The following is a 12,688-nucleotide window of genomic DNA, read 5'->3' on the forward strand; positions in this document are numbered from 1 at the left end:
GCTTAGGAGAGATATCTACCCCTTTATCATACTACTGGGCCTGCTGCCCCCTACCCTAGTCTTTATAGAACAGATCAGACACCAAATTCTGTGGGACTGTGGGAGTGAATACTTTATTTGTAATTGTGGCCAGAGTCCCACAATGTGTGGTCCAAACAAGGTGCTACCAGTCCAGCTTCTCCTTAAGCCCCGCAACAAACAGTACAAAGGTTGCTGGGAGTGAGCCAGCCAACAGCTTCAGTGTAGGAGCAAAAGCAGTAATGCTGCCCAAGCTGTCAAGCTCCCCAAAGAGGAAAGGGATAAAGAAGAGGGTACAAGAGGATGCTGTAAAGCCTGGAAGACGAGAGATAGGTGGTCCTTGTACTAGGTGGGAAAAGGAATATTGAAAACAAAGGGATTGGTCTCATCAGGTTCTGCTGCTCTCCATCATCTCCCTGCCCCCTTAGAACTTAAGAGGGACTAGCATTAAGACTAAATTTTCTTGTGGCTCAGGGTGGGGAATGAGGATGGATTGAGTGAAGGAAGACTTGATCTGAAGGCAGGTAGTTCTCTGATCTGGAGGAGATCCTGGTTCTTCAAGATTCAGGAAAATGAGTTCACCCTCATGTCTGGGCCCGCATTGTGTGGCAGTGACGACACAGTACATGTCCATCCAGAGGAAAACAACCATTCTCATCAGCCTCAATTGACAGGGGTTTCCCACAGTCCTGTTGGAAGGCGGTGGCACAAGATGGTAAAGCGCAATGCATGATCTCTTTCCAGTGCACATAGTTCCCTATCCCCCATACACTGCTGGCTCTAGTTCTGAAACTAGGTCAGTGTTTAGTCATTCCACTTCCCATCTCCTCCCCCTACTTCTCACCACCCTTTTACTTCCTCTTCTCTGCTTCAAACCCCTCCCTTCTGTAGGGTTGGCACTTTACTCCTCTTGGGGAGGTGGAAAAAACCCTTCTTTGCATCCTGCCCCACCTTGCCCTAGGATAACTCTAAGATAATCTCTTAGAAAGCCTCACCTGCCCAGTTTATATTCCTAAATCCTTTCTGGGTCATGAATTCAAGGCCACCCACTTCACTCCACTCTGAGAAAGATCTTGAGGGGAAGACGGAATGACCTATGCCCCAGTTTCTCTCTTCCTTGGACAACCTCTGAATGTCCTGGGATTTTTTAAAATCACCTTTGGTTTCTAATTGTAATGTCATCCCCTCACCACCCAACCCAAGACATGGCAATTTGGCGTGGGTGGGTGGGGACAACTTGTGATTGTTCTGACCTCACACTTGTAGCATTTCATATGGAAGTTTTTGTCAAGAGCTACCACTCGAACAGTCTCATCTCGGCCGGGTTCAGGCATGATGGGTTCAGCACAAACAGAGCAGCGTGGGGCATACTGCCTGTGGAGGGTAAAGAGAGGGAGAAAAACGGGGTCAGTGGGAGCTCAGAAGAGCAGAAAGGCTGGGAGCTCAACTGAGGCAATACAAAGCAAAGTGATCCAGGAAGCAAAGTCTCCCTTTTGTATGACGCTATGTGGCACAGTGCATAATAAAGCACCCTGGCGTCAGAAGAGCCAAGTTCAAATCCAGCCTCAGAGACTAGCTCCACACCCCTGGGCAAGTTACTTAACCTATAAAATGGGGATCACAATAGCACCTACCTCTCAGGGTTGTTGCAAAGATCAAATGAAATACAAAGTGTTTAGCACTATGCCTAGCACATAGTAAGTGCTATATAAATGTTAGCTACAGTTATTACAGTAGACTTACACATGAGAGTTAGGCCCTTGTTGCTTCCCTCTCACAAAAGTCCTCCCCAGCCAGACAGGAGTCTCACTTTTAATGCCTGCCCTGAAAGCCAGATCTGCCCAGTTATTGTCTCTCCGACCCTAGGCCCAGCGAGGTGCTGCACAAGTCCCCAGTACCCTGGCTGCAAAAAGGAGAAATGTTTCTAGTCCCAAATTGAAACTCAAGAAGTACATGAGTGAAAGAGGCTTTTGTGGACTGGCCTGGGAATGTAACCACTATACATATAATTTATTGTTTCTGCAGAAAAATGAGTCCCAATCAGCTGCTCTAAAAAGGAGCTCTTGGAATATAAGTCTTGCATTAAAAAAAAACTATCCATGTGAAAGGAGTATAATACATGGCTCCCAGAGAAGATTCAGAAAGAGAAGGGTCAATCAAACAGCAAGAGAAGCAAGCCAACATACTCAGATGCACTGTAAAATATGGGGCAGCTAGACAGTGCAGTGGATAGGGTGCCCAGCCTGAAGTTAGAAAGACTCCTCTTCCCAAGTACAAATCAGGCCTCAGACTAGCTGTATGACCCTAGACAAGTCACTTAACCTTGTTTGTCTCCGTTTCCACATCTGTAAAATGAGCTGGAGAAAGAAATGACAAACCACTCTAGTATCTTTGCCAAGAAAACCCTAAATGGGATCACAAAGAGTTGGCATAACAAAGGCAAGTTAACTGGCCCCATCCCAGCTGTGAAAATAGAGAATTGCTTATGAAATTCCCCAAGGTCAGGCACAAAAAGCCCGGGGCCCTACAACACAGGCAGGCAGGACCAGTTCCTGGCTCACCGGTGATAGTCAGGCACGCAGTGGGGCCGGTTGGCTTGGTCCACGATGAAGGAGGTCCCTTCCAGTGGGCAGGCACACACCACACAGGTAAAGCATTGGGGGTGGAAGGCCCGGCCTGTGGCTCTCAGCATCCGCTCAGTGATAGGCTCTCCACATGTGCTACATTTCTCCAGGGTGTTCTGGGGAAGGAAGGCCATGCACATTTACTAACTACCAGGTGCTTCTGATTTGAACGAGGGTCTGGAACCCCCCTCCTCAAGGACAGGGTACAACCACCCTTCTCCTGTTCCCCCCACCCCAAGCTCTTTCTTAGGCTTCCCCATGTGGCTTCCTCACCTCGTAGCACTGCTCACAGTAAGGTGCCCCTTCCAGGCTATAGAACTGCTGCCCCTGCAGCTGCCGCTCACACTGGTGGCATGTGAAACACGTGACGTGGAACAGACGCCCAAGTGCCCGGACTGCAGGCTGGGAACGTACCAGGGCCTGGTTGCACCGACCACAATACTCTGGGAGGAAGAAGGAGGGGAATACTGGGACAGTGGAAATGGCAGGAAGGACGCGGGAGGGGAGCCAAAAGGTACCAGTCACAACAATCAGGAGAAAGGCTAGCTAGAGATAGGGAGGTAGGGAACATAGTGGAATGGTGATGACCTGGATCCCCTTCCTGTTTAGGACCTCACTGGCAGTGGGATGGGGAGGGGAACTCAACTCTCACCATCGGTGGGGAGCTTGTTATTGGATGGCTGCTCCATGTCCCTCATTAGCTGCTGTGTCAACTCTTCCAGCTCTTCTACCTCCCGGAGAGTCAGAGGTCCTGGGGCCCCAGGAGGGCGCACCTAGAACCCCAACGGCCTTGGTTTTTCTCTGCAAATTCTTTTAGCATGGCCTTCATTTTAGTCTTCCCCAGCTGTCTCACCATCTGCCCCTCCACCCACTGCCAAGACGTTTTGTCCTAATTACTAAAACCCCTAACTCCCCACACCACCCCCCACTCCACATCTACCCAGAGGAAGGAAAACAAGTTATGGCCACCCATATTAACTCCAGACCTTACGTAGCCCCTAGACACATTTTAATCCCTGTTTCCCAAATCTTCCATGTGCAAAGTATCACAGACAAGTGAGGAATAGGACTTGTGCAGATACAAGCCACACACATTGCTCAGATCACTACAGCACTGGACATACACGCCACAGACATACCAGGGCCAGAGATTATAGCGATCTAGTAGTGGAAGGAACCTAAGAAGTAATTTAGTATAACTGACATTTTTTACAGGTAAGGAAACTGAGGCCCAGAGATATACCACTTTGCCCAAAGTCACACAGTGGCACAGCTGGGGCTGAACCTGGATCTTCTAGTGCCCAGACCAGGGCTCTTTCCATTACACCTCATGGAAGAGGGCAGAAATAAGCAAGATTCTCCACTGAGACAGACCGTCTATGACAATTTTAAAACCAACCGCATGGAAATCAGTACAAAATCTATACTTTTAGATGATTTTTTAAATACTTTTAAATGGGAACTCTCATAGGTTCAGCCAACTTTGGTAACACCTAATGACCAGGGTAATAACGAGGGAAGATGCTTAATGACTCCCAGGACTGAAAAAACAAAATTTACAACCCAAACACAGAAGCCTCACAGAATACATAAATACATATACCCCTACAGCACATGCATAGCCCCCATCTCCAAAGAACATACACACCAGAAGCACACCTACCCGTCCCAACCGCTGCTGAGCAGCCCTGCCAGCATAGAAATATAACATAGGGCAGGAAGATCAGGTTAAACCCAAGATGCTGCCTGTGGAGCCCCTTAACCACCCCACTTCTGAATTCTCACACTGGGGATCTCAGGGCCCCATGTTGGAATGAGGACTCCTGGGGCCCAGAAACTGGGCCCAAAACACTGGAGGGCAGGGGAGGGGAGTGTAGGAGGAGGTGGTATAGATGGACGATTATATGTGGATATAATAAGCCAGTTTAGCCCTGCCCCAGAAAAACTATCCACCAGGAAACTCCCAGCACACTTGGGACAAGGCAAAATAGCCCAGACCACACCAGCATCCTAGATCCTATTACCATCTGCTGGACACTACTGGAGAAAAAAGTGCTGACTTTGCTACAAATTCATGGTCTCTGACTTCAATTGGACTCGACTGCTGCTCAGCAGTTGTTATTCAGCTCTCGCTCCCTCTCTATTGCATTCCCCACAGCAGCTGTTTCAAACCTTTTTCCACTCTTCAAGCCCCCAATCACCATTCCATTCCACCACCACCCCCTCACTCCCAACAGATGACTTCATCCCCTACTTTATGAAGACAGTTCAAGTTCCCTCATATTCACCTCTATCTCCAAACATCTCTGAAGCCATACTATTTTTAATACCAATTTTCAAAAAATCTTCATTCATCCTCTCCTCCTTCCTGCCTGTCTCAAAGAAGAAGTACACCTCTTTCCCATGGCCTAGGCATCCATGTTTGGTCTTAAAACCATCCACTACTTCCTCCTCATTATGTCAAGACCAACCCTGCCCCTCATTTTACAAATGAGCAATTTGTGGCCTGGAAGGGTTATGATACTTGTCCAAGGTCACACAGCCAATAAGTAGCAAAGCTTGAATTAGAAGCCAGGTCCTCTGGCCACACATCCGGCAGTTTTTATAATTTTCTCCCTTCCAATCTCTTTCCACTATCTTTTTTACCTAGTGAAGATATTAATCTTCACAAGTTTTCCCTCCTTTAAAAACACACACACACACACACACACCTTCTTCCAACCTGACTACCCCAAGGCATCTTCTCTTTAGTCAAATTCACTGCTTCCAGTTCTTCCACCATCTGATCATTTCTTCAATTCTCATAATTTGCCCCCACCACTCTACTGAAACAGCCGTCAAAGATCCCAGATAACCTTCTAATGACTAAATCTCCTGGTCTTCCCTCAGATTTCACTGTCCTTGACCAACATTGTGGACAAGCCCATATTTCTTGAAGTTCTCCCTTCCAGCTTCCATATCATCGCTGTATTGTCTCTTCTCCTCCTACCCCCTGAGCCATGACGGTCTCCTTTACTGGTTGCACTTCCTCCTCTCCTTCAGTGAGGGTGTTCTTCAAAGTCTGGTCCTCAGACTGTTCTCATTCTACTTAAATCTCATTTTTAACTTCCAAGTGGACACCTCTACGTAGACATCCTCCTCATGTGTAACTTTAACAGAATTCTCGCACTTTTCCCAAAACCAGATCTTTCTTCTATTTACTCACTTCTGTCAACAATGCCTTTGTTCTGCCAGTCACCTAAATTGAAAGCCTAAGTCATCCCTCCTACTCCTCCCATATCCAGTCACCAGGACTTGTCAATTCTCATCTCTCACCTCCACCCTTTTTTTCCCATTGCCATCCCTAGGTAACTCAATCCTGGACTAGCACAACAGTCTCCTAACAAGTCTCTCCCCCAAGTCTATCCTATAAATGTCTTCCAGATCAATCTTCCTAGAATATTGTTTTGCACATATCAAAAACCTTCCCACTGCCTATAGAAAAATACTGGAAAGGTCAAACATCTAATCAGTCCTCTGCCAACTGTTCCAAACTTATCTCTCACTACTCCCCAAAGCTAATAACTCTCCAATCTAGCTAAACACAAACCCAACCTGTTCCTACAACATTTCACACACATTCCTACCACCACACTTTTTCCTATCACTATTCACTCTGCCCCATATTCCCATTCCCTAGACTCCAGGATGCCCTCACTTTCCTTTCCATTTAAGTCCTACCCTTCCTTCAAGGCCCAGCTCTGGTTTTACCTCTTTCATGAAGTCTTCCCCAAATGCCTCAGCCCTGGGGAATCTGTCTCCATTCTGGATCTATTTTCCATACTATTTGGCACATAACAGAATGAAGTATAAAGAAAGCATTTTTATGTATACATCCTGTTCTCCCCAATTAGATGGGGAGCCTCTCAAAGACAGCCTATGTCATATTTATTAACAATCTCTAGCACCTGGCACATTACCATAGTAGGTACTTAATAAGTGTTGTTAATATTACTAATGATGCTATTGCTAGAAAGCTCCCAAGGCCCAGGCCAACCCCCACAAAGTGAGTAATAACCACTCAGGAAACAATGTGGACAGCTGATAACAAAGTCAGTTGATCAGACTCCCTTATCCTCCCATTGTTAAAGGGGAAGAACTCAAAAAGGACTAAGTGGAAAAGCATCTAAATGTTGACCTAGTGAGAGAGTCTTGAGTCCAGGCCCAAAGTAAAGTTCAGTGCTTTTACGTATGCACTCCCAGCCCTGCCCCACCCAAACACCTAGACCCTTCCAGGTCCCTCCTCTAGGGGTGCTGTTTCCCTTCTTCCCTTTAGTTGCCCCACTACTCCAAGCAGAGCAAATACCCCCACTCTTATTCCAACTTTGGGTTCCAGAAAGCCTGGACTTTATACTTAGCCCTTCCTCTTGCTCTTACTTTTCAGATCCATCTAGTTCCCCCTCACCTGGTCCTGGGCAGGAGGGGGCACTGGACGTTGTTTCTCCTGAACACGGGGCTTCTCTCTCTGTTGAGCGTAGGTGAAGCTGGGAGGCTGAGGCTGTTGAGGGGATCCTGTACCAGTGGGGGGTGAAGGACCCCCCTTCTTGTGAGGGGGACCCCCAGGTGCTGGAGGGCTAAACTTAGGGGTCACAGGAGTGAATTTGGGGGCCACAGCATTAAACTTGGGGGTGGGGGCTGAGGCTGGGGCTGGAACTACAGATGGAGCTGCAGCTGGAGCTGAAACCAGAGGTGGAGCTGGAGCTGGGGGACCTCGAGGCTGTGTGGTTAAGGTCTTAGACACCGATACAGAGTGGGACTGAGGAGGGACAGTAGGAGCCAACCAAGGAGGAAGAGGTGCTGTGCTGGAGGCTGCAGATGGGACATTTGGCTTGGGAGGGAATTGAGGGGCAGCTGGGGGAGGCATAGATCCAGATGAAACCTGCAGGATAGGGAAGTTTGGGGGAAAATTGGGTTAGAGAAAGGTATTATATATCATATCACACAAACACACACACACACACACCCACGTAGGTTCACTTTGTATATATACAAAGACATAGCCCCCCACACATATACATTCCTGACCTCCCCCCACTCTCCCTACCCCATCCCTCACCCTAGGCTTGAAGGGATCATTCCGGGCCATATCATCCAACAGGGAAGACAGAGAGTCCATCTCCAGGTCAATGCTGCTCACCTTTCCTCTGGGCTGAAGAGTAAAGACTTTGAGGACCCGGCCAGACTTCTTTATATACCCTACACTGAGTTTAAGGACTCCCCTTCCCCAAGGATCTCCTAGTCCCATACAGCCTGTAGGGCTACATGGAAGTTTCATACTCAGTTCCCTCCTCCACTGAATATTTCCTTGCCCTTGCCCATAACTGGAGAAAGCCAAGTAGAAAGTAGCCTTCTTCTAGCTCTTCAGCCCTTTTATGGAGTATCAATTTCAGCCTAGCATTCCTTTCCCTTCATTCACCTGATGGGTTGATGCTGGAGCTTCAACCCCCACTTCTTCTTCCAGAGGAGGTGGAGGGGAAGGGAATGTCTCTTCTTCTGGAGCAGGGGGAAATGGTTCCTCAAACGGGGGAGGGGGTGGTGGGAAGGGCCCTCCCAAAGAAGCCTCTCCATCATCCCCAGGTAACAATGGAGGTGGTGGCAGGGGGAAATCTAGAGGTAGGGGAAAGAGGTCCATTAACAAGGCCCTCCTCAAGTTCTCTTACTATAGCCCAAACTCCTAGGAGGGTCTGTAAAGGAATGAGCTAAGACCCAAGGTTTACTTGGCATCCTGTACAGGCCTCTGAAGTCTTGGGTATCCCCAGTATACTGTAAAGAGCTCTCTTTACATTAAGAAGGTGTGTTTTATGTCAGGAAGTCCTGCTGAGAAGGGAAACTCACTCCCCCTTGCAGTTTAAAGAAGTAAACTCAAAAAGAGTCATGCCCCACACACATTCTCCTTCACACCCACCCCCAGGCAAGGAATTTGAAATGGACCCAGGAGTCCTGGCTCAGGGCCACCGGCTCCAAGATGAGGTAAGTAGAACATCTGCTCAGGACTGAGTGGCTATGCTTGGCTCAATATCCCCTCCCCCTCCCCAGCACTACCCAAACAAGCTCCTCGAACCCTTGTCCCCCTTGGCTTCCAGACATTCCCCCCAAAATCCTTACCTTCCGGGGGTGGGGGAGGAATCTCTCCCACCTTGCCCATCTGAGCCCTCTGGGCCCCGGGCCCTGGAGGGTTCTCCGTAGCCCCCGCCCGGAAAGGGTTCACTTTGGGTTTGGGGGCCACGACCGGGGCAAACTTCTTCTGCGGGGCATAGAAGGCGGGCGCCGAGACGGAGACGGAGATCACGGGTGGGGGGCGGGGGGCCGCCATGCGGAGGCCGGGGCTGGAGGGAGGGCCACAGTTACACGGAGCCCAAGGAGGTAAGGATCGATGGATGGATGAATGGATGGCTCACCCCGCACGGTCCGGGACCCCCAGCCCCCGGCCAGGGAAGGGCCCGCTGCCCCCACCCCCACCCCACCTTACATTTTCGGCCGCTGCCTGCCCGTCCCCCGCCCCTTTCTCACCGCGGAGCTCTGCCCGTCTACTCGGCCAGTCCGAATGAATAGTCCTCAGTGCAGTGTCCAGTCCAGCTGTGACTCCGTGCGTCGCGTTGTCCCGAGCTGCTTCTAGCTGGGGGGAGAGGGGGGCGGGGAGAGAGAGAGAGGCAGGGAGACCATACAAGGAGCGGCCCAGAGAGGGGGCGGGGAGAGCTCGAAGGAGGAGGCGGGGAGAACTGGGGAGACCGGGCGGCTGGGCTGCGGGTGGGGGATGGAAAGGCAGGAAACTCCCCCAGGAAGGGCCCAGAGCACGCCCAGGACCGGGGAAAGCGGAGAAAGGTCCTCCCCCCCTTGCAAACCTCCCCGCGGGCTACAGAGTCAGAAACGGACCAGCCCTCCCAAAACACGCTCAGCTGATGTCATTTCCTGACCTTCCCAACACTACTCCAACCCCCCCCAGAGCGGCCCCCTCCTCCTTCCCAGACACACAGCTGCCAGAAATCTGACTCACAGTCCCAGTTCCCCCCGTCCCACCCCCATGCTCACCTCCCACCCACGTTTGGGTTTGTGCCGGCCAAAGTCGGGTGGGGGGCGGGAAAAGCAGATCCAGCCTTTGCCCCCGATTTGGTCTTCAAGTCCAAACCAGCTGTTCCTACCAACTGTTCTTTTAGCCTCTCCAGCCTTGTCCCCTGGCCCCCCTTGTTCTCCTCTTCCATCCAACTCTCCAAGAATTCCCGCCCACCTCCTGCTCTAGGACTAGACTACAGGGAGAAGGGACATAGACCTGCTCCTAGCACTAAACAGACCTCTTCCTGCACTCTCCCCACGCCCGCCACCAACACGTACACGCATTGACACAAATCCACATCCTTCAGTGAGAGGTTTGGGGGGGAGAGTGAAATGAGGAAGGACTGTTAAATCACCCGACCCTACTTCCCTAGGGGTCCAGGAGAGGTTTTCGAGCTCTGAGCTACGAGTTCAAAATTGGTCATATCTTAGCTTCCCTCCAGCAGCTCCCGATTAGCCAGGGCTCCACCCCAAAAGCCCCTCCAGGCTAGTGAATTTAAGACTCAGAATTCCTGGAGGCACCAGGCTGGCCCAGAACTGAAGTGGAGTGCAGGTGGGTGTGGCCTTTTCAGTTATTGAAGGTTTTGGGGGGAGAATATAGAGAGGTCGAAGGTGTGTGTTTTACACACATATACATACACACATTCAGTTTGCGTGCATCTCCCCCCCCCAAAAAAAAAAAGTAAACGTAACTAGCGTCCTAGAATAAAAGAATTATAAATGGAAGGGACCTTAGATCTAGGTTCAACCCATTCTTCTTAAAGAGGAAGAGTCTTCAGGCCATAAAGATAGTAAATGCCTTGTCTAGGGTCATACACCTAGAGTATGTAAGTGGTGGATGGGTACTTCCAGCCCTGTAAGCATCTGTAGTCTTTATCCCTTATCACCAAATGCTGTAGTTTCTTCTTTTGAAGGGTATCAAATCAAGTCAATTGGAATTTATTCAGCATTTACTGTGTGCCAAATGCTGTGCTAAATAATAGGGATGCAACTACAATACAAGCAAAAAGACTTTCTTCGTTCAAGCATTTCAGGTTCTATGCTCCTTCTAAGTCTTTCATATACTCCCTTGTTTTCCATTTCTACTACCTACCACATCAATGTAATAAACAAGTCAATTTATCCAGTGTATATATTAAGTATTTACTATACTCAGTGTTAGACACTGAATTTCAAAGAGGAAAACCAACACAAACACTGACTTCAAGTTGCTTATAAACTCAGAGGCTATGCCATGTACAAGAATTATATAAAACTAATATAGCCCCTCTGTACCCCACTCACAGTTGGGTTTCCCTTATAAGCTATCCCAAATTCAAGGCTCTCTTGAGTCCACAGCCACTCAAATCATAGCTCATGAGCCCCTACTAATTGGTTAATTTTCACTAGTTAGTGAGCAGACACCAGAAGATCAATGCAAAGGCATTTAATGAACTAGCTTCATAAGAAAAGTAGAATAGAATAATTCCCCCGTAAAATTGAACAACATTCTTCTACAAACACACACCATCAGTGGAAAAGGTGAACTATAACTAGGAAACACGCATGGAGGGGCACATCTGTAGAAAACAGTTATACCCAGGGTGCACACAGGGATGGGCAACTTGCAACTTTGATACCTATTGAAGGGCTGTTTACAGCTTCTGGAGATGTCATCAAGCTGCTCCAACCAGGAATACTCCTCGATGGTCTTTCTTGGCTTCTGCTGGATGGTCTTCTGTTAGTCTCCATGGTTCCTGCCAAACATGGATCCACCAGATAAAAGGTTACATAACTTTTTTCTCCTTCTAATTTCTAGCTTCCACTAAAATCATCAGCTGAAGTTCTATTTCTTGTTGTAAGGAGGAAAGGGAGTGGGCTCTCCACCACCATGACTCTTTTAGCTTAGAGCCCAGAGGCTTCAAATCTTTTAGAATTGCAGAGCCATCACATTCCAAGAAAAACTCTTAATTGTTTTCCTTCCCATTGATTAGTTCTGTACTTTTTTGAGCCATGGTCATGATATAGACTTTCCTCTTCATAAGAGGAGATTTTCTTTCTGGAGCAAAGCTGTTTTGGATTGCAAAGTAGATATTCAGCTAATTTGTGCCCACAAGGCATGAAATCTATTTTTTAACCCCAACTTCATGATCACTAAAAGCAGGGTCTCAGTTCCAAACTCCTATCCAATTTAGGATCACAAAACCCTTCAACATCTGTTCAAATTCCAGTTGCCAAACATCTACACTTCAGAAATACTTTAGGGGCTTCCCTCTCAGCAAAAGTTCCCTATTTTTCCCAACCTCAAGACTCTCTTTGGTCCCATATGCAAATGAATGTAAAGGGGGAAAGGGCAAAGGAATATCCCACTCCCCCTATCATCTGAATGTCTTCCTTTCAAAGTACTTTATATATTTATTTCATGTGTATATATGTGTATACGTACACACATATATAAATACACACATACACACATACAAAAATATTCAAGCTCCTAGTTTGTTCACCAACTTTATCTTAGTTTCAAGGATTCAGGTTTCCTTCCTAAATGTGATTGACTCAATTAGGTCTTTGATAAGAATGAAACCAGACTACAGAATAGGGTGTTGACTCCTTTGCATTGACTACGCCTTCAATTGAAGGGAGACTGATAAGGTGTTTTTTTTTTTTTATTAAGGAGAGGCCAAGGAGAGGCCCAGGACTTTAGACCAGGTCTAACTCTTAATGACCCAATTTGGGTTTTGTTTGCAAAGATATTAGAGTGGTTTGCCATTTCCTTCTCCAGCTAATTTTATAATTGAAGAACTAAGGCATACAGAGTTAAGTGGCTTGTCCAGGGTCACACAGCTTGTGAGTGACTGAGGCCAGATTTGAACTCAGGAAGATTAGTCTTCCTGACTTCTGGCCCAGCACTCTAGATTACTGAGCTGCCTAGTTGTCTCTTTTAGACTAGGATCCTGTCAGGTGATCTTCAGAAT

General features: G+C 48.1%; 1 protein-coding gene across 4 annotated transcripts; it reads right to left on the reverse strand.

Annotated features, from left to right (window-relative positions):
• Positions 1 to 94: 94 nt before the first annotated feature.
• On the reverse strand, positions 95 to 10,031 carry ZYX (zyxin). Of its 4 annotated transcripts, XM_020997938.2 has the most exons (11): positions 9,711 to 9,811; positions 9,192 to 9,297; positions 8,787 to 9,007; positions 8,098 to 8,288; positions 7,738 to 7,830; positions 7,087 to 7,560; positions 3,295 to 3,415; positions 2,916 to 3,085; positions 2,580 to 2,758; positions 1,272 to 1,392; positions 95 to 707 (listed from the first exon to the last, which is right to left on the reverse strand). In XM_020997938.2, exons 3-11 carry the CDS (start codon positions 8,992 to 8,994, stop codon positions 603 to 605), a joined length of 1,662 nt encoding a protein of 553 aa, XP_020853597.1. In that variant the 5' UTR covers positions 8,995 to 9,007; positions 9,192 to 9,297; positions 9,711 to 9,811; the 3' UTR covers positions 95 to 602. The 4 variants fall into 4 exon arrangements, with proteins under 4 accessions (XP_020853597.1, XP_020853599.1, XP_020853598.1 ...); XM_020997940.1 differs by lacking the exons at positions 8,787 to 9,007; positions 9,711 to 9,811 and adding an exon at positions 10,011 to 10,031; XM_020997939.2 differs by lacking the exon at positions 7,738 to 7,830.
• Positions 10,032 to 12,688: the final 2,657 nt, after the last annotated feature.

This window comes from Phascolarctos cinereus, unplaced genomic scaffold, assembly GCF_003287225.1.
Source record: "Phascolarctos cinereus isolate Bilbo 61053 unplaced genomic scaffold, phaCin_HiC Scaffold_1;HRSCAF=81, whole genome shotgun sequence".
NCBI lineage: Eukaryota > Metazoa > Chordata > Mammalia > Diprotodontia > Phascolarctidae > Phascolarctos > Phascolarctos cinereus.